Here is a 22,345-nt window from a genome sequence, read left to right on the forward strand (position 1 = left end):
TGTGTCTGGGGGGATCATAATGTGTCTAGGGGGCAGGGCCCTCTTAAGAACCTCTTGGGCCCCCGGGCACAGCAGTGCACCGGGGCCCCTATATATACAAAAAAAAAAAAATGATTATATATATGGGCCCTGCAGCCCAGGGGGGCCCTCCGGAGGCAGGAAAAAAAAAAAAACCCTGCAAAAAAAGAAAATACTTACCGTGCTGTCAGCTGGCGATCCGGCTCCCTCCCTGGTCTCCTACTCCGTCGCGCTCCGCAATGGATGTCGGGCGGGCGTGATGACGTCACGCCCGACATGCACTGCCAGCACGACGGAGGAGACCAGGGAGGGAGCCGGATCGCCAGCTGACAGCACGGTCAGTATTTTCTTCTTTTTTTGCAGGGTTTTTTTTTTTTATGCCTCCGGAGGGCCCCCCTGGGCTGCAGGGCCCCCGGGCACCTGCCCAGCGTCCCCAATGGGAAAGACGGCCCTGCTAGGGGGTTATAATGTGTGTGTAGTGTTATAATGTCTTGGGGGTTGTAATATTTCTTAAGGGGGTCATGTGGCTGGGGAGTGGCATGATAATATAACTGGGCGGTTGCATGATATGTCTGAGGGGTGGCGTTGTGTGTCTGGGGGGTGGTGTAATGCCGAAGTCGCAGAGGGTAGAGTGATGCAGCTGTGGGGTGGTGTGATACGTGATGTAATTGAGGGGTGATGTGATGTATCTGGGGATGGTATGATAAATGTAATATTTTATTATAATGTATGTATTGCATACTGCGTGATCTGTTTTATGCACGGTATTCACTTATTGATCGGTTTAAAATATTTACATTTATCCACAGGTCCCAACATTCCAGGATCCATGCAAGAATTCAGTACCAGGTTGTGAAAGCTGCAATAACAGGTATGTGAGAGTAACACCATTTTAATGCATAATGGGGGAATTCATTTAGCTGTGAAGTGTCTCCGGAATGTTCGGGAGACATTTTGTGGCAGAGATTTTCCTCGCACCCAGAAAATGAGTGGAGATTTCTACAGTAATTGCTGCCAATGTGCACTGCACGATGTAAGTATGTCACATCGTCGGCAATTGAATCTCCCCCAATGTCATGTCTAAAGAATTCCCCATGTTGACCATGCTCCCAACATTGTGTGGCCACGCACCTTTGGCGGAGCCGACGCGGTGGCATACAGCACCCTTTCTACTCACCTGTGGATGGGGGAGGGTCAAAAAGTTCTAGGGCCCCAAATTCCTCTTGGCAGCCCTGACTGTACCCCTCCTAGACCCTCATGTCCACTCACTCTACTTGTCCATCCACTACATCCATTTGTGTCCTAATTGCACCTGTCTCTCATTACCTCAGGGTCCTCTCTACATTGAGGGGCACAATCAATTTAGAGGGAAGTCCCATAGGAACTTCGTGCGAGGTGGTAATGTGCACTTTACCTGCTCGCACTGCAAAAATTACCAAAGATTTAACCACAAACATCACGCTGAAGAACCTCACGCATGGTTCCTGCAGGACTTCGGTCTCAATTGAATCAGTCCCTTTGGATGTCCATCTTGTACGGTCCTGATGTTAAGTCTTGTGCGGTTTGTTCATTCACACATCTAGAACTTATAAGCATTTCTTTGCCAGCTGTAAATGCTAGCTCATGACTATCCATGTCTTATTGTGCCTGTGAGTCTGTGGCGCCCTATAAACAATGATGATGATATGGACTTCCTCCATGTGCAAAGAGATCAGAAGCCTTAGTCCCTAGTCCCTGTATTAGTTAAAGTGAGCCCTATTGCCAGTGACAAATAGCACTATTCACCCTTGGATAATTATTTCCCCAACTATTAAGTATTACATATATCAGATAAATAATATACATCACATATAACCCAGATACTGCACCACTTGATGGACAGCTTATTACGTGCATCTTATGGAATGTTGTAGTGTTGAAGTCTGTATCCAGGAGACAGACAAATATTGTACCTGTACATTTAAAATTTCAAAACATATTATTTGTGTAACGTAATGTGGAATCATAGCGAGAGAGACTGAGCTCTGTGACTCGGCTTCACTTGTTGTATCACTCCGCCCCTTCCTACATCCCAGTGTGAGGCGTCTCTCCTCCTCCCCTGCCAGTACTAGCCGCAGACGTCACGTCACCGCATTTCTATGGTAACAAGCCCTGGTGGGCGGAGTCAGAAATTCAAACTCGAGCGGGAGCCGTTGTAAGGAAACGTTTGAGAGCAGTGCCCGGGAGCGGCGGGGAATACGGTATCTGGGTTCGGGAATACGGAGCTGCTGCAGCCGCAGTATATGCCGGTGAGTCAGCCTACAAGGGAGGAGATAGAGGTCCGATAACCCGAGGCTACCCTGGGTTGTTCCTATACCGTAAAGGGAGCAGAAGAGCTGACTAATCCCCCTTATGGCGGAGAGCACTGAAAGGTGCCATTGTTGGGCAGGGTTAGAAGGTCTACGGCTCTCCAACTGGAGCACAAGTCGGTCATGGTGGTCGGTGGTGCTGGCACCGCATAGCTCAGTTGATGATGTATAATATAAGCATGCTCTGTCCTACCAGGTGTGGCTGTAGCTTAGACTTAGTGCTGCCAGTTGTTCACCTTGCACACAGCCCAGGAAAGAGCAAACTAGGTCAATTGTTCTGGGTTAGTGTGTATATATGTATAATGTGTGTGTGTGTGTATATATATGTATAATGTATATTCTGATCTGCCATGGGTCTGTACTCTTTGTATATAATTGTAAGAGATTGTTAGGAAAGCCCAAGTTCAAGATACAATTGATAGTGTGGGATGTATTGCTGGCCAGTAGGAAATGCATAAATGACATATAGGCCTATTTAAAGTGGGAAGAGGCATGGTTTAAATTGTTGCAATAGAAAACTTGCCATATTTTACTAACTAGAAAGAAAAAACAAGTGGTTGTAGAGATATGACGCACGTCATAGCTCTAAAACCTACTTGTTTTTTTTTTCTATTTATTATCTGTTTTTTTATTTATTAATTGCTAATATATATTTTATTATTGATTATTATTATATTATTGATGATTATTATTATCTACTTGTTTTTTCTTTCAATTTATTATTATCACTTATTTGTTGGGCGCCACAGGGTTTTCGCAGCGCCTTACATAATACGAACAGTAGACCATACAGGGTAAAACATCACAGAACAATAAACACTAAGTACCAATGCTTCGGAAACTCCGGGCAGACATATGGAGTGAAGGCGGAGCAGAAGAGTCGGTATAAAGACAGGAGGGAGAGGGGCCCTGCTCATACGAGCTTACATCCTAAGGGAGGGTGGACAAAACAGGCACGAAGGGAGGCAGTGATGCAATGGAGAAAAAGGGACCAAGGGAGAGGAGGGAGAACAAGCAGAGTGGATGAGGGGTTAAGTGGATGGTTGGTAGGCTTTCAGGAACAGGTGAGTTTTGAGTGCCCGTTTTGAAGGAGCACAGATTGGGAGCGAGACGGATGGAGCGAGGGAGGTCATTCCAGTGCAGGGGGGCAGCTCGGGAAAAGTCTTGGACTCGGGAGTGGGAAGAGGTAATAAGAGTGGAGGAGAGGCGACGGTCATTTGCCGAGCGCAGGGAGCGAGCGGGAGTATGAATGGTAAGGAGGTTAGAGATGTAGGGAGCAGTAGACTGGGAGAGAGCTTTGTAAGTGGTAGTAAGGAGTTTAAAGAGGATTCTGTAAGGGAAAGGGAGCCAGTGTAAGGCCTGGTAGAGAGGGGAGGCAGAGGAGGAGTGACGTGAGAGAAAGATAAGTCTGGCAGCTGCATTGAGTACAGATCGGGGCGAGATGGGAGAGAGGAAGAGGTTGCAGTAGTCCAGGCGGGAGATGAGTGCATGGATGATGGTGATGGTTTTGGTGGCGTCTTGTGAGAGGAAGGGGCGGGTGCGGGCGATGTTGCGCAGTTGGAAGCGGCAGGCTTGAGCAAGGGATTGGGCGTGGGGGGCAAAAGAGAGAGAGAAGTCAATGGTGACAGATGAGATGGTAGTGTTGTTAACAACGATTGAGAGGTTGTGGTGAGAGGGAAGTCTGGAAGGAGGAAAGACTGAGTTCCGTTTTGGAGATGTTAATTTTGAGAGCGTGAGGACATCCAGGAGGAGATGGCAGAGAGGCAGTCAGATACACGATTAGTACATTTATGTACTATATCGTGTTTTTTGTACGCACCACTTTTAATCTGTTGAAGTATGAATCCCAAAATGATATGAGGGTGTCCATCACTCCTTATGATTAGTGCGACCTATCCATTACTTCCCATTCCCTATATTTTGAGCATATTTTACTAACATTATATCACAGTGGCAGATGACTGATACTCAGCTGCCCAGTGATACTGGCTGGGACAGGTAAGTGGGCTTACTGCTTTGCCAGGCAGTGTCCAGAAATGCAGTACCTGGCTAGCTGGTTCACGTATGTGCAATGGAACCGATTTTGGCTTTCAGTTCCATTTGTGTAAAAATTCTTTGTTTAAGCAATAACCAAAACCCTAAAAGGTGGTCAAAATAGTGTGATGGCCAGTCATAGACATTGGACTAGTCAGTCTTCCCAGAAAATTTTGCCAGCCTTGTGGCATTAAGAAGCTGCTGGGTGGGCAGTTCTAACACTTTACAATAATAATGAAAAATGTTGAAGGCTATTGCCCACACAAGGACTGGTGGAAGCAGTGTCTTAGAAGTCTGTAAAAAGTAGTGTAGTCTATTTTGATGCAAATCACTAGTCTATAGAAATCTTGAGCATGTAAACAAGAAGCATCATCATCATTTATTTATATAGTGCCACTAATTCCGCAGCGATGTACAGAACGCACTCATCAATCCCTGCCCCATTGGAGCTTACAGTCTAAATTACCTAACATACATACATACATACATACACACACACACACACACACACACACACAGAGACTAGGGTCAATTTGATACAAGCCAATTAACATACTAGTATGTTTTTGGATTGTGGGAGGAAACTGGAGTATCCGGAGGAAACCCACGCAAACACGGGGAGAACATACAAACTCCACACAGATAAGGCCATGGTCGGGAATCGAACTCATGGCCCCAGTGCTGTGAGACAGAAGTGCTAACCTTTAAGCAGATTTCAAAGTATCAAATGTTCATGACTATTGCATGCAAACGGAACTCTGTAGAGTGCTGGTTGGATATACCGTGTAGTAGCTTGTATGTAATTGTACCTGAATCTGTGAGAAACAAGACTTACTTTCTTAATAGGTGGGTATAGAATGCATATAATGCCTTCCGACAGATGCCACCTCATGGGCAAACATCCAGTGGTTGAAATTCTGCCATACCAAAGCTATTGGTGCTACAGAATTGAAACCTGCTGACAATTACAAATGAATGGGTAGGTATGTCTACATAATATGCCCACCCATAAAGAGTGAGAGTTTTGTTTTTCAGAGATTTGGGTACTGTTGGACTCTGCATATAGTCTATATAACCAATGGGTTTTATGATCAACAATTGTGTGTATACTTTGATACAAAGCTGTGTTCTATTGCTATTTTTAAAACATTCTTATCATGTATATTACTGTGACACTGCAGCCTTGGAAGTTTCAATAGTAGTTCTATGGCTTGCTATTTTGCATCTTAGCAAAGGTAGAAGGAACATGTGCAAGAAAGCTTGTGTCTGGTAATACAACTTGTACCCAGTGTGAATTCTTGCATGGTATACTTGTGCCTGCTTGACACATTCTAATTTTGCATGTTGTATCCAGAGACACATGTTAGACTTCTGTAAAAATCACGGAAATTTGAGCAGACTGAAGTAGATTTTTGAATGATTGGTTTCCTTAAGTGTTCAAGTGCTAAACCAATGTGCTGACTCTGAGATCACTAACATAACAGGATTCAACATTAACTTGCATCTGCAGTTACAACTGTTCTGTGTTTCTATCTGATATTGTCTGCTGATAATTTATCTGAACAGCTATGTTTGGAGAAATTCGTTCAGCATAAAAAGTGCCACTGAGTATGGAGCCCTTCTCATAGTTATTTGTACCCATTTAAAGTACTTGCATTTCTTAAATCATTGTGCTCAATAATTAAATGTAACTGGTACTTCAGAGACTGCACATTATCTGCAATTTATGAAGAGGGAAGCAGAGTACTTTGTCACTGAATGTTAGCAAGGAGTGAAAAACAGTGTGCTTAGGATGAAGCTGTAGATTTCAGATACTTCTCTGCTCATAGCTGAACTTTCAAAAATGTCCGCCATTATTTGTCAGGGCTTTTTTTTTGTCCTTAAACCTGTTGCCTCATATAGGATATCTATAGTTGGTCTACTGTGTAGCCAGCCATACTACGTGAAGTCTTAGAGGAGATGTGGATGGACAATGTACTGACTCTATAGTAATATTATGTTAATACATACTTGCAGAGAGGAGTAGAGTAAAGTTGGCACAAAGGCATGACTCTCCACAAATTGCGTTGTCAATGCCTCCATCCCACCTACTTCACTAAGTCGATAGGATGACCTGCTCTCATTGCAGTCCAGGAGACCTGCCAGAAATTTGGTGGTTTCTTGGTCATTCTAGGAGAGTAGTTAAGTATATGTTAATAGAAAATTACTAAAAGGCCAGTATGTTTTACTTTTTATTACTGCAGTATTAGTTGTCACTCTACAATCTGACCTTGCTTTGGTGTCTGGCAGAAGAGGTCATCGAAGTCACTTACACTGTGGATCACCACGTGAGTGGGGTGGATTTCTTCTCCCTCTGGGCCAGCATATAAGCAATAACATGGGATTGGTAGGCACTCTCACGGGCTGCTCCCACTGCTTAGGTCAGTAGTGTATGAGCACAGACATGCAGTGCTGGCTGTCTTCCCTACATTGCTAATTACTGCTGAATAGACTGTACTGAGTAATACTGCAGTCTGGGTGGTTAGTAGAACTCAGGGGTGATTGTGTCTGACAATTCTATTGAGCTGCTCTGTGCTCATTTCACCTCTATCTAAAATCTGTAATATCTCGCTCTCTAGTGGCATCTTTCCATCACTATACAAGCACACAGTGATTACTCCTATTCTGAAAAAACAAGATTCCGACCCAAACTCAAATTACCGTCCCATCTCTCAGCTCCCATGCCCCTCCAAGCTTCTAGAGACTTGCCTACACTCGCCTCAGACACTTCCTTTCCGCAAACAACCTTTTGGATCCTCTTCAGTCTGGCTTTCGTTCTCCACACTCCACAGAGACTGCGTTGACTAAGGTTGTCAATGATCTGATCACTGCTAAAACTAAACACCATTACTCTCCTAATTCTCCTGGATCTCTACTGCATTTGAAACCCTTGACCACTCTCTTCTCATACAAACACTGCAATCCCTAGGTCTTCAAGACACTGTCCTATCTTTGTTCTTATCCTACCATTCTAATCGCTATTTCTCTGGATCCACCTCTGCTCCGCTTCCTTTATCAGTTGGAGTACTGCAAGGCTCAGTGCTAGGCCCTCTGCTATTCTCTATCTATACCGCTTCTCTTGGACATCTAATAAGCTCCTTTGGATTTCAGTATCATCTCTATGTGGATTATACCCAAATTTATCTATCCTCTCATGATCTCTCGACATCTGTGTTGTCCCGTGTAACTGACTGTCTTTCTGCCATTTCATCTTGGATGTCCTCTCGCCGACTCAAGCTCAATCTTTCTAAAACATAGTTAATAATAATCCCACCCACCAACAAGAGCATACCTGACATTTCTATCTCTGTTGATAACATGACCTTAAACCCCCACCTCTCAAGCTCTCTGCCTAGGTGTGATCTTTGACTCAGAACTCTCCTTTGTTTCTCACATCGACTCTATATCTAAATCATGTTATGTACATCTAAAAAACATTTGCAGAATACGCACATATCTTACACAAGACACTCCAAAATTCTTAATTCATGCACCCATCATCTCCCACTTCGACAATTGCAATTACATCCTTACTGGTCTTCCCCAAAACAGACTCAAACCCCTACAATCTATTTTGCATTGATTTTTCATGCAAATCGTTATTCCTCTGCTGAATCGCGCTGTATGTCTACACTGGTTGCCTGTTTTCTACCGAATCCAATATAAAATACTTTTGCTATCCTACAAGGCCATCAACAAAGCTGTACCAACATACTTCTCCTCTCTTGTCTCAAAATATTTCCCAACTCGGCAACTCCGTTCTGCACAAGATCTACGTCTCTCATCCACCCTCATTACATCCTCCCATTCCCGGTTACAGGACTTTTTTCGGGCTGCACCCACTCTATGGAATTCACTTCCTTGCACAATAAGACTCTCCTCTGGTCTACAAACTTTCAAGCGTTCTCTGAAAACCCACCTCTTCAGACAAGCTTAAAATATTCCTCAACCACACTCTTAACCTCACTAGATTATCCTATTACCACCCGTTACACAATTTCACACAAGACAACTACCCCCTGACCAACATTGTTGTGTGATGGGATCATTTAGCTTACAAATCACTTTTACCTTTGCAGTCTGGCTGGACCGAAATGCAAAAATGTAGACTTAACCTCATGTATCAAACTCCCATTGTCCCATAGATTGTAAGCTTTGCGAGCAGAGCCTTCTCACCTCTTTGTCTGTTCTACCCAGTTTGTTTCTTACTGTATTTGTCCCCAATTGTAAAGCGCTACAGAATATGTTGGCGCTGTATAAATAAATGATTATTGTTCTACTGGGTGGTAATGCTGAGTGGCTGATTAGCGGGTGCAACTTGTTTTTGTCTGGTAGGCTGTTCCCAATCACTGGCTCCTCCTCTGCACATTGAGGACATGGATCAGTATGGTGCATCTTAACAATACAGGATGCAGAGACTTCAGGCCTCAGTGTCTTATATATGGGCTATATCTTGGACACCAGTGTTTCAGTTTACGTGCCAGCTCAAGCATCTGCTGATGGTCCAGGACTGGCTGGGCAAGTGTAAGACTCCTTACTGCTGCCATCCAGTATCATTGGGAAAATAAGCATTGCTCAGCTTCCCCAGTTACTTTCTTTATAAGTTGCAAGATAAAAAGATTTTCTATCGCTTACAATACACAGCGACAGAAAATCTTATCATAGGGGTCTTTGTAAATAGAAGCCTTGGGGTGTATTTATTGAAAAAGTGGTATATGGATTCTACTACAGTGTATAGAAAAGGTGAATCCAGATCAGATAGGAGTTATATTAGCGTTCGCATAGGTTAAATATTTATTATTCTCTACTGTTGGCCACTGGTTACGTTTTATGTACTGCTATAAGGCTTGCCAGTTATAAAAAAAAAACTTGAAAGCATACTTCCATTCTTGCTGGAGTTAAGAAGGCACTGATTCAATATTTCCTTCAATGTGCACAGTCCATTTGAGTGGATTATTCTCAAAAAAAGTTACATAAGAACTTGCGTTATTTGTGAATGGAAAGGCTATGACAAGGGCCTTATGTGTGTGGAGTTTGTATGTTCTCCTTGTGTTTGCATGGGTTTTCTTTGTGCACTCCGGGTTCCTCCCACAATCCAAAAACATACTTGTAGGTTAATTAGCTGCTATCAGTCTGAGTGTTTAGGGAATTTAGACTAGGCTCTATTGGGGCAAGGGCAGATGCGAGTTCTCTGTACATCGCTGCGATATTAGTGGCGCTATATAAATAAACGATATGCATGTTTTTTTTCCTCTGGGAGCTGCTTTTAAAAACAAAGTAAAGGAGTATAGAAATGTTTTCTTTCTGTTTTCTCCGTAGAGGTAGAGGGATGGCGACCACAGTGATGAATGTGCGTAATCTCTTTGAGCAGTTAATGCGCCATGTGGATGGGCAAAATGAGGGGATAGAGCCACGTAAGTATGACTATATGGCCTTAGATGTTTTGAGGTTTTTGACTATCCTGTCGTATAATGGCTAATGCTCTTAAAATACATTACTAAAAAGATAATTTTAGTACTTTTTTTAAACTGTTTGAACAATGTAAAAAAAAAATCTTATAACCACAAAGAAAAGTATTTAGATATAGCTTGGTTCTGAACATTGGATGTTAAGTTTGTTTCTTGTTTACTGACCTAGAATTTGTCCCTTCTGTAGCTGATATGCACAGATTTCTGACTGCTAGGTGTCATATTCCTTCCAGGAAGTGTTTTACAGGGGAACTGTCCTTTAGGGTCATGTTTAACAACAGAAGCAATCTGATATTTTACTTTTGAATCAATATTTTGCTTTAACATTGCTGTGAGGCTGGCATTGATCAGACATCTCTAATATGAAACAAAATTTAATTGAGAAGGCCATCACTGTTAAATCAAACTTTCCTTCCTGTATAATTGATTGTCTAGAAGGATAAAGCACTTTGCTTTGACACTAGAGCTGTTAGGTACAGTTCACCTGTGGATTTGTTAGCAGACTGCTTTATAACAATATTTTCAGTTCTTAATTGTTGAAAGGCTGCTTTTGATAGCAATAGGCCTAAGAAAGTATTATACTGAATGTTTCCTCCCCGTTTACACATTAAGTAGCTCACTGTAAACAAAACAGCCACCAATGTTTAAAGCAAAGGATGTTCACAACTCTTCTCTAAATATTCTTCTGTACTGTCATAGAATTCATTCAGCTTGCTAAGAATTTTGAGGATTTCCGGAGAAAATGGCAAAAGACAGAGCAAGAACTTGTGAAAAGCAGAGAGGTGCTGATGAAGACAGAGACTGAGCGAAGCGCACTTGAAGTGAAGTTAAAACATGCTCGCAATCAGGTCGATGTGGAGATTAAGAGGAGGCAGAGGGCAGAGGCTGAGTGCGAGAAACTGGTGAGACAAATCTACAAATGCTTTTACAATATGTCACACTGCAGTGCAAAGACTGTACCCTACTTGATTTTGTTTTTTTTCTTGCCTCAGGAACGTCAGATTCTGTTGATAAGAGAGCTGCTGATGTGTGATAACTCTGGCAGCATTCAGCTCAGCGAGCAGCAGAGAAGTGCTTTAGCCTTTCTTAATAACAGAACTCAAATGTCCACTGATGGCAATGGGACTAGAAGGTAGGACAATGACTGAAGTATGTGAAACTATGTACTGCCATTTAGCTCTTTTTGCCGGATGTCCAAACTTTTTTACAAGGTATTTTACATGTCCAACCCCCGTTCTCTCCGGTAGCTCCGTGGGATCTCAATTTAGTTATTTTGGCTTTGCAGAAATATCCGTTTTCAACCCTTCGAGTCGGTTCTTTGAAACGTCTGACCTGCATGGTAGCCTTTTTGTTGGCTATTTAATTGTCTCGAAATTGGCAGCTCTTGTTGCTCTCCCTTCCTGGTTTTTCATGGAGATAGGGCGGTTTTACATACCTTGCCATCACTTCAGCCTAAAGTAGTGACTAAATTTCACATTAACCAGGATATTGTCTTTCCAGCCTTCACTTGTGACAGGTCTTCAGGCCAGCAGAGTTATAGCCTTCTTTTAGATGTGGTCAGGGTCTATGTAAATAGTAGAGCTTCCGTACGTAAAACGGACTCGCTTCTGGTGCTTTATCATGTTCAGAAGCGTGGCTGGCTGGCCACGAAACAGACGATTGCCAGATGGATTGCAGAAACTATCAGTCAGGCTTATATTTCGAGTGTATTTCCCGTTCCAGACGGTCTCATAGCCCATTCTACCGGATCGGTTAGCACTTCTTGGGCGGCAAGACATGGGGCTTCGGTTGTGCAGGGCTGCTACCTTGTCTTCCGTCCATTATTTTGCCAAATTCTAGAGGTTCAAAGTTTTTGCATCTAAAGACACCAGTTTCGGCTGTAATGTCCCCAAGGCGAGCAACTGGTACTGCAAGTGAAAATGGGATTTTTATACTTACCATAAAATCTTTCAATAAGCCCAGTTGGGGGACACTGCGCTCCCACCCTTTGTTCTGACTGTTCTGTTCGTTGTGTTTTGCCCTCTCTTGCGGCTTTGTTAGCAAATATCATTAATATTGTTGCCTGAGGGGGGTATAGAGGGCAGGGGAGCAGGCAAGACAGATCTTTAGTGCCTTACTCTACACAGCGCCCTCTATACTCCAAGGTGAGCAGTGTCCTCCAACTGGGCTTAGTGAAAGAGATTTTATGTTAAGTACAAAATACCATTTTTTTTTTATTATTTTTTAATTCTAGGGTCTAACATTAGGAAGACACCAAATCTTCCCTCAAGTAATTAATTCTAGGATCTACAGACAGGAAACCTTTTTTTTTTTTTTTTTTTTAATTTTTGCTCTGAGGACAAGCCGCATGTGAACGATGTGTTAGCGCATGCTTCATGGTTCTCTCCCCATTGACTCAACTCCTTCATTGTCTTTGCACCTCTTGGTGGCTCTAAACCTGTTGGTTTTGCACACGTTAATGGGCACAGGTTTCATCCTAAGCTAAATATACCCCTTGCACCCCAGTAGCTGTGTTGAGTTGTAGTTTGTTTACTGTATTGTACTGGTTTGTGTTCCCTCTGTAATGGCGCTATGGATCTTATGTGGTGCCCTATAAAGATTAGTAAGAGTGGAGGAGGTCTGTCATTCCCTAATGCGTGCACAGACAGACTAGGGTCAGTTTGTTAGCATGCAATTAACCTACCAACATGTATTGGGGTTTTTTTTTTTTTTTTTTTAGACTTTTTTTTTTTAGATTTTTTTTTTTTTTTTTTTTTTTTTTTTTTTGCGGGAGGAAACCCACGCAAACACAAGGAGAACATAAACTCCACACAGATGAGGCCATGGTTGGGAATCAAACTCATGACTCCAGTGCTGTGAAGCAGAAGTGCTAACCATTAAACCACCGTGCCTCCTTTTTCTCTCCCACTATTGTCCTTGGTCTCTAGAGAGATTTGTGATACGGTCATGGGTTTGGTTGTAATGAGGGCAACTGAGGTATATTTCATAGGCAGAAAAATGTAGAGTTGATAGTGACCATATTTTAAGGGAGTGGTGTTTTTGTTTTTTCTTATTTTTTCCTTCGTTACATACACTTATTCAAGTGTTTATGCAAATTTGTGTGGAGGGTTTGAAAATGTGTTATGGACAAGAAGACGCAAGGGAACAAACAGTGGGTGGGGATAAAAAGTTTGTAAAAGATGATGGCATTGGAAAGGATGTGCAGCCATAAACTGCAATGTAGAAACATCAGGGAGCAAGGTATAAACTGTTGCTAGGAGATGGATGAGCAGGCTTGTTTTAGAATACACTATTTCTTATACATGTTCTGTATTTGATCAGATATTTTTAAAACAATGTGTGGATATTGAAGGACCATCACTAGAAGCTTATGACCAGGATCTGACACCTCTGGTATTCATTAGCAATCCCAGCAGAGAACTGCTACTCATAATGTAGCTAGGTACCTCTTATAGTAAAGCTTCAGGACTCTCTTGGACACTTTCACATACATATTTAAGTACAGTGGAATCTGGATTGTTGGTTTTTTTTTGGGACACCACATGGCTGAAATATAAACACTACAAGTTAAAGGAACAGATTGTAAGCTCTCAAAAGCAGGACTCTTTCCTGGTGATTTTCTCCCTTCATTGTACTCCCTTTTCACCATCTTCTGCCTGTTACTGTGTCTCCTTCAGCACCTTGGGACCCCGTTATCTACACCCATGCTCCTGGGCATAGACTCTCCATGCTAAGATGTATCCTGTTCTATTCTCTTTTTCTCCTGTGCAACTTGTTCTGTCTGTTCATTGATAGCTGTTCTGTCCCACTACCTTATTTGTTATTGTGTCCTAAGTAACTCGCATGTCTGGACAGTGTGGAATCTGTGACTAGTTTTGTACCACCCCCATTGTATGGTGATGCAGACCTCTTGTGGTGCTTTCTAAATAAAGGCTAAGAATGTAATATTACCCTCTGTGGGTGGGCTACAAACAAATTGGTAAATGTACATAAACAAGAACATATTTTTATAGTGTCTCCTCCGTTCATTTATAAACTGGTGATCACACAGTTTGTGTTTGTGGTGTTTTTGCAAATATAAAAAAAAAAACCTACCTATTTCAATGAAATCTGTCATTATCCATGTGTGCTCTGTTCACGTCATCAAGTCTATTGATAAGCACTCCCATAGATCTTTTACAATTGAATATTTAAACTGTTATTTCTAAAGAAATATAGGCCCCTGTGGGCAATATGTAGGTGACTATGTACAGAATCCCAGGTAGTACCAGTAGTATAGGTGCAATTAATATCTGCTTGTTATGACCACTATTTTGGTTACTGAACATCAGTAGGCTATGTTTATTCTTCTAATTTTGTTTTATAGATTATCTACAATAGATGAATCTGGATCTATTCTGTCTGACATCAGCTTTGACAAAACAGAGGAGTCACTGGTAAAGAAATTATTGTAGAGAAAACTGTGAATGGTCACTAAGGCTGTTGATTCATCCATAATTTTGACAGGTTAAAGTCTTGATTCCATGGTCATACTACTTCATGCAATTTTTTTTAATAATATTCCAGACCCAATTTGCCTGCAGAACTAAAGACCATCTATGGAACATGATTGTGACCACTAATTTAAAGTCCTATTGTACAATTGTTTTTTTTTTTTTTTTTTTTGCCAGATCTTTCTGGTCTATTTTAATGGATTACTTGCCATTTAGTGGACCCCCTAGTTACCAAAAAATCTGACCCCCATGTATAGCAGTTGTCAGCTTGTCATAAAGCCTAGAATTATAGCTTCTGATTGTAAATTGGTGTACTGCAAAGCTGTCCATAATACTTGAGTAGTGCATGATGTGCAGACTGAGTCACAACACGAACAGAGTCTTGGCTTCAGGTAACGGGGGTTATGGTGGAGCCAGTTCTTGCGATTGGCGAGGAGCTTATTTGATCATGAGGGGATCATCTTGTATTTATGGCTTGACACTGCTAAGTTATTTTGCATACTCACATAGGCTGACAATTTACATCATCCATGTATAGTCTCCAAGTGAAGCCAATGTCTCTTGCTATAAGCTTGTACTAAAAGATTGTGCCAGAAGGAATCTTAAATTTGTGAATTATTGGTCTGTTCTAACATAAATGAAACAAACTTACTTGACTATTAATAACATTTATTACCGCTAACATGTTCCGTAGCTCTTGAAAATTACTTTTGATTGCAAAAGTATACCAGAGTGCCTTGGGATTACTTCTCTGAAACTTAATTTGTGGTGTTTGATATTAAATAGGATTGGGATTCCTCTTTTGTGAAAAATGTGAGGCTGAAGAAAAGAGAAAAACGGGTATGTTAAACAGAATTAAAGTCTATGCATTTTCCCCTTTTTAATGTCTTTTCTAACTGGGATGACTTGTGTATTGTAGCGCTCCTCCCGGCAGCATACAGAGGGGCCACCTGCTCCATCAAAGAGAACCCGTTCGTTTGGGTTAGCTGTGGATCCGGTTAGTTACTTTGCTAAGAATTTCTATTATAGGCTAAGATTATCTACATAATTAACTTATCATTAGTACTCTACAGTGGGGTAAACACTATGTAAATTGATTAGTACATATGTGCAACTAGTTATATATGCATTATATTTGTATACACTAGATTTATGTATTAAAGTTTACCTTGCTTATATTCCATATTTTATGGAACTTTTGTCTTGTAGGCCAATGAGTCCATTGTAACAAAAACAACAGTAACTGTCCCAAATAATGGAGGTGTCATTGAAGCTGTATCGACTATTGAAACTGTACCATATTACACACGTAGCCGAATGACTGGTGAGTTTGGCTGGCTGGTCTTCAGATTTGATTAAATATTTTTTATATATTTAGTTTTTTTTTTTTTTTTAAATGTTTCTGTAATTTGCGCTAACACTTATGTCTGTCATTCCTCTCCTTTCAGCTCAGTTGCAACCCTGGAGTAGTGACTCCAGTTTGATGAGCAGACAGTTTGATGATCGAAATGATACAGACAGCTGCAGAACTCCACAGAATCAGGGCCTAAGACTTCATGAGTTTGTGTCAAAAACCGTAAGTTTTTAATCTGAAAGACGTTCATCATTTTTTCACTGTTCTCGCTGCTGTATTAATTTTTTCACTTCCATTCCCAGGTGATAAAACCAGAGTCGTGTGTTCCTTGTGGTAAAAGGATCAAATTTGGGAAACTTTCTTTGAAGTGTCGGGACTGCCGTGTTGTGTCCCACCCAGAATGTCGTGATCGTTGCCCTCTTCCATGCATCCCTACTTCAGGGAACACTCCAGTCCGTATTGGAGAGGTACAGCACGTCTCTCTCTTCAGGATATATTATGAGAATTTTTGCACTATTTAGTCTCAATACTGCAGTCTAAAACGGTAACCCAAGAACAATACTTTAAATACAGGAATTGGCTGTGCTGAAAATAGTTTTATAGACTGAACCATGTATTTGCTGATGTAGCAAATTGTTTGTCTAACACATTGGAAGAGCTGCATCATAAGCTTATATGTCCGACCATTGTGAAGCTGTAATTTCCACGCTGTTATAACCATGAGGTAATCGAGCAGCTGTATTCTTCTCTTGTCCTTGTGAAAGGATGGTCTATGCAGCCTATCTTGAGCGGTCACCAACGGCGAAACTCGATGATGGCACTTGAACTGGGTCTAGCAGCTGAACTGAGATGGCACTAGATTCTCAAATAACCCAATCCTTGATGTAGTGACACTCCCTTGCACCATTTTATTTCCCTCTGCATTATCAAACTTTATCTGTTTTGAGACCCTTCAGCTTCAAGTTGTAGTCCTGGTACCTAGTTCCCATTAATGTTGCTATTTATGTCCCAGGCCTTGTACATGGTTGTCTTAGGCCAGTAATGTCTTACTGAGGCTTTTCTCATTGTATCGCTAACCCCCACAATTTGTTGTGTGAAACTGGAATCTGCTAAAGGTTGGGCTGGCCCACTGGTAGATTTTCCGCTGGCCATAGTACCACAGATGATAGCGTCAAGTGATTCCAGTCATCCTAATTGCTACTGACTGGGCCAGAAAATCCTGTACCCCCAACATGATGGGTCTTCTGGCAGATGAAATATGCTATGTTCTCTGACTCCCCCTGGAAATTTACAGTTTAGATTAGAGATGAGCGGGCTCGGATTCCGCTAATCCGAGCCCACCCGAACAGTGCGGATCTGAACGGGATCCGAGCACTGTTCGGATATTTCCGGCGGGCAAAAAAATAAAAACGAGGCTCTGTCGTCCAAGTCTCGCGTCGAATCTCGCGAGGGGTGGGAGGGAGGGCCCAGAACAATTCCATCTTGTACCTCTTTTTTTGGCATTATGTGCTCAAGCTACCTCGGTGCAACCTTTTGGCCTAAAAACAATATTGTGAGGTGTTCAGAATAGACTGGAAATTAGTGGAAATGATTGTTATTGAATGTTATTGAGGTTAATAATAGCGTAGGAGTGAAAAAAAAAAACCACAAAACTGGTTTTTAGCACTTTTTATGTGTTTTTTTCAAAATAAATCCAAATCCGAACCAAAACCTTTCGTCAGGTGTTTTGCAAAACAAATCCGAACCCAAAACCTCAAGCAAATCCCAATCCAAAACACGAGACACCAAAAGTGGCCCGTGCACATCCCTAGTTTAGATGGTCTGCTTGTTACTGGATTTTCTGATTGGGGCTAAGTTCAGGTAATATTTTAATGTAACAGTATTAAGATACCATTCAAATCTTTGGCCAAACAATTTGGAGTTTATGCAGCAAGTGACCACATCTGATGGAATTTGGGTATCCTTTGAAATGTACAAAAGATTTATTTTGTATGTGTTAAAATATTATACCCCTGCCCACAGAATATACATTTTGACCATTCTGAAAGGGAATGTTACAATGGGTTTCACTGCTTTTCTAATAGTGATAGAGTTGTGGGTATTTGGGTGCTCCCCGCCCTAATCATTTACTTTTGTGTGTGCAGGGTTCCCTTGCTGATTTTGTTCCAACAACCTCTCCAATGATACCCCCTGTAGTGGTCCACTGTGTCAGTGAAATTGAGCAAAGAGGACTTCATGAGGTAAGGTGTAATAATTTGTGAACTGATTTGTTTTTTGTTTTTTTTGTCTTCATCATCATCATCATCATTTATTTATATAGCGCCACTAATTCCGCAGCGCTGTACAGAGAACTCATTCACATCACATGTCTTATATGTGCTTGAAAATCTTCAGTTATTAGTGGGACAGTTGAAAAGATTAGCCAAACCCATCAAAGTCCTAGAGACTCATGCAGTGTAATGATGAAATGATAGAAACTTGTTACACAGTACACAGCTTAGTTTCACCTTCCAATCCAGATGATGTCAATAATGGTCTGAGGTGACTATGGAGGGGGGGGGGGGGGGGGACACACCTCTATTTATCATCTCTGAGAGGATGGACATAGAGCAGGTTGCAGGAAAATTGAAGAAATGAAAAGACAGCAAATAATTGAGATGAAATTAGTCTCCTGCATAACTGCCATGTGGTAAAGGACACTGATGCAGATATGATTTGTCACCCCTGTTCTTTGCAGTTTATTGCTATGTTATTTGCTGATGTACACAGAACGGCTCTGCAGTCCATGGCTGCCAAACAATAGAATTACAGTAAGTGTAAATAAAACAAACAAGTCCCACAGTAGTATCGTACAAGCACAGACCTTTTGTGTAAATTGGTTCTAGCTGGGTAGTCTGTGGATAGTGGCATCAGTGTGCAGCATTATTGAGAGAGATCTCTAGGAATACTCCTGACATTTGTAATTTTTTTTTCTTTACGAAGACTGGATTATACAGAATTTCTGGCTGCGATCGTACAGTGAAAGATCTGAAGGAAAAGTTTTTGAGGGGGAAGAGTGTTCCTTTACTTAGTAAAGTCGATGACATTCATGCAGTCTGCGGATTTCTCAAGGACTTTTTGCGTAACCTGAAGGAGCCACTGCTCACTTTCCGTCTCAATAAAGCCTTCATGACAGCCGCTGGTGAGTGTTTTCTGAAGGGGATTTCCATTTTAATTCTGACTTTTACTAATGGTATGGGTCCCTCCCTAGGGATATCCACCACTCATTGTGTGTTGCATTCAAAGTAATACTGCCACCATAGTGGTATCAGCCATTAAGCAAAGTGGGCCAGCAGACACTCGGCCACTCTGGTGCTGCCAAACATGCCGCTGCATGAGCGGGGGTTATGTGCAATATGAACCATTGGGTCTCTGTTGTGGCACCTGGCACTTATAGCGCCAGGTGAATTTTAAAGATCTGCTTCACCAAAATAATATATGAAGAGGCCAAAAAACAACCCTTCAAAGCACTTCCCTGAAGGGAAAAAAAACAACCCTAGAAAATGGCTCCTCTTCCTCCCGAAAATACACACACACAATGGAGGGCCTCAAAAAATTCAGCTCAACTCCTTGGGCACTTAAATTTAATTGAGGAGCTGTCGGGATGGAAGAGGTGAGGAGCTGCACTCTTTGGAAGTTTAACCCTTAAGCACCTCACTTCAACCCCTATTGTAGCCGTGTCCCCTAGATAAGATGTAGGAGAAAGGGGGTTTCACCTCAACTTTTCCAGTCTGACAGCAAACTCTTAGAAATATTATTCACTTTTTATTTTTAATTGCAGAAATATCAGATGAAGGTAACAGCATTGCTGCCATTTTTCAAGCGGTTGATGAACTCCCAGCGGCCAACAGAGACACACTGGCTTTCTTAATGATGCACCTTCAGAGGTTTGTACATTGGCTTTGTTGGGGGATGGGTGTTTGTTTTCTCCTGTATTACAGAAAATGTCTAACTCTTTATGTTCTGCAGAGTGTCAGATAGTCCAGACACTAAGATGGATATGACAAACCTGGCTAAGGTGTTTGGTCCTACACTGGTCGGTCATGCAGTCTCCGATCCTGACCCCATGACACTTCTGCAAGATACAAAGCGACAGCCCAGGGTACTTGTTTAAACACATTTGAACAAATACTGCATACTTAATAAAAAGCTAATGAGCTTTTTTTACTTATGTAAATTAGGTTGTGGAAAGATTAATGTCACTTCCAGCAGATTTCTGGAACCAGTTCATGATGGTTGAAAACATGGACCCCTCTCACATTATTGAAAACTCTAATGTGTTCAACACTCCTCAGACTCCTGATGTTAAAGGTAAACTCACTGCTATGAAAATGTTGTGTTGGTTAAAGCCAGTTTTACTGGTCTTGTCGTGATTTACCCAAAGGTGCCTTACTGAAGACCTGTGTTCAAATGTACATGCTTGTCTAAATAAGATGTGTGTACTGTAGAGATTAAAAATGGCTATGTGTTGGTAAGTAAAGGAGGATTGGGGGAGAATGTTAGCTAGCAGTCCTGACCACATGTGATATTTTGGCTTTGAGGAATACTGGATTTCACTAGTTAGTTGAGGTTGAAGTACTACTGAAGGTTTTAGTAAATTTAAGACAAGCAATGTCTAATATGGATTGGTACCTGCATTAAAAATAGTATGTGTGTGTTAATCTTTTGCCTAGTTTTCACTACACTTGTTATGATGTACAAGTAGCTGTATATCTTATGTGCAGCTACAGAACTACCAATAGAATGTGAACAACAGCAAACACTTTTTTTATTCATTTATCAAATTCTTCCTAAGTATTACGATATGACTTTGTTGGTTTGGTGTGTTTTTTTTTTTTTGTTTTTTTTTTATATTTCTCTTCTTTGCTTTGCACTTCAGACACTCATAGAATTCCAACTAGTGTTTTTGTAGGAATACCTCTTCGCAACTCTATTTTTATTTATATGGTTGTCTAATAATTTTTAGACTATCGCGAATGAGCTCCAGGGTGACAATTTAGTGTTTTAAAACACTGTTTTAATCTCCCCCTCTCTAGCAATAGAACTTTTATATCCATAAAAATAATTGATTAGCTCTCTTCCAAGAATAGGATTAACAAATCTGTACCTGTTATTATATTTCTGGAAGAGTGATAACAAATGGCTTGGTTCTGTTTTTTGTTTTACTTCCATAGTATTGTAAATGCAGTTCTTGGTTCTGCCTGGTGGGGTGTATGCTATGACTGTGCGGTAACCCTTCCTTGCAGGTATGGATGGTCTAAGCACTCCACCATACTTGTGTGCTAGACCATCCCCTGCTACTTCTATAGTACTGTCTAGTTAACCATTTCGTTCCACGGCCCCTTCCCTTCTTGGTATAGCTGTTTATAAATGGGTTAAGCCTTGCTTTAGTTTGGGTCTCCCCTTTGCCTGCACAAATAAACTATGCGTAAACTAGATTTAATAAAGCTAATCCTGACTACCTTTCTATTCTAGTTAGCATGTTAGGACCTCTGACAACCCCTGAGCAGCAAATTACCAAAACCCCTTCCTCAAGCTCGCTCTCCCAGAAAGTTCGATCAACTCTCGGTAAAAACACACCAAAGTAAGTGATCAGTAGCCTGAGATATCGAGGTCTGCTTACACTAGTGTTCTAACTTAACTAAAATGCTGCTTCTATTTTCTATTTCAGGTTTGGAAGCAAAAGTAAATCTGTTACCAACATCACACGACAAGGCAACTTCTTTGCCTCTCCTCTACTGAAATGAACTGTTATTATCCAGAATACAAAATTGCACAACTCCTTTTTTTATTTTGTTTTAATATTCTTTTTAATTAGTGTTTTTGATTTTATGAATAGTTGTACAACAAAAAGTCTGCACTACTGTAACATGGATAGGTAATACTGCACAACTAAATATTTCATATTGAGTTTGCTTTTAAAAAAAAACCATTAGAATATTCAATTTGCCTCTTGTTTAATCAGTTATTTGTGTATGGTATAAACTACATAGTTTGTAATTTAAGCTCCTCTCCCTTTTGCTGGAGAGACCATTAACCGTTTCAAGGCCAGGGTGTTAATGATGATACCCAGCCTTATTTCATGTATACAAAACATTTGTTTTATTTTACCAATTCTTGTATATACCTTGTTTTGCTTCCTAAAATAAGTTTGCTATCCAAGGAAATGTATCTTAAAGGGAAATATCACCTGCTGTCAAGATAATTTTGTTTGCTAGCCTTGACCCTATCTGCTTTGCCTGTAAACATTTTATATGGCTTAACGAATTCTGTACATACAGCTCTGATAAATTATCTCTAACCCCCAATTTTAACACATTCTGTGTCTGTGTGGTATCTTCCTTAACGGTCTTAATTAAAGGGAGACTGAGACATGCAAATCCATACATAGGTGTGGTGTGTGCTCATGACAGAAGTTTCCCAGTGGCAGTGATTCATTGCATCTGTCATTCTCAGTTATTTGTAGTTTCTCATAAGGAGAACCGAGTATGTCAATGATGGACATGAAGTCTTCCTGTTTTTGAATTCTAATGTATCTGACACAGTGGTTCC

The 22,345-nt window shown here is 41.1% G+C and overlaps 1 protein-coding gene across 1 annotated transcript; it reads left to right on the forward strand.

Annotated features, from left to right (window-relative positions):
- Positions 1-2,144: 2,144 nt before the first annotated feature.
- RACGAP1 (Rac GTPase activating protein 1) lies at positions 2,145-22,111 on the forward strand. Its single transcript, XM_075199125.1, has 17 exons — positions 2,145-2,306; positions 9,765-9,853; positions 10,607-10,809; positions 10,900-11,039; positions 14,274-14,343; positions 15,187-15,240; positions 15,320-15,397; positions 15,610-15,724; positions 15,849-15,976; positions 16,057-16,221; positions 17,899-17,994; positions 18,737-18,935; positions 19,575-19,680; positions 19,763-19,895; positions 19,975-20,104; positions 21,269-21,377; positions 21,465-22,111. Exons 2-17 carry the CDS (start codon positions 9,769-9,771, stop codon positions 21,538-21,540), a joined length of 1,887 nt encoding a protein of 628 aa, XP_075055226.1. The 5' UTR covers positions 2,145-2,306; positions 9,765-9,768; the 3' UTR covers positions 21,541-22,111.
- The last annotated feature ends 234 nt before the right edge of the window (positions 22,112-22,345 follow it).

Source organism: Mixophyes fleayi, chromosome 2 (assembly GCF_038048845.1).
Source record: "Mixophyes fleayi isolate aMixFle1 chromosome 2, aMixFle1.hap1, whole genome shotgun sequence".
Classification (NCBI taxonomy): Eukaryota; Metazoa; Chordata; class Amphibia; order Anura; family Limnodynastidae; genus Mixophyes; species Mixophyes fleayi.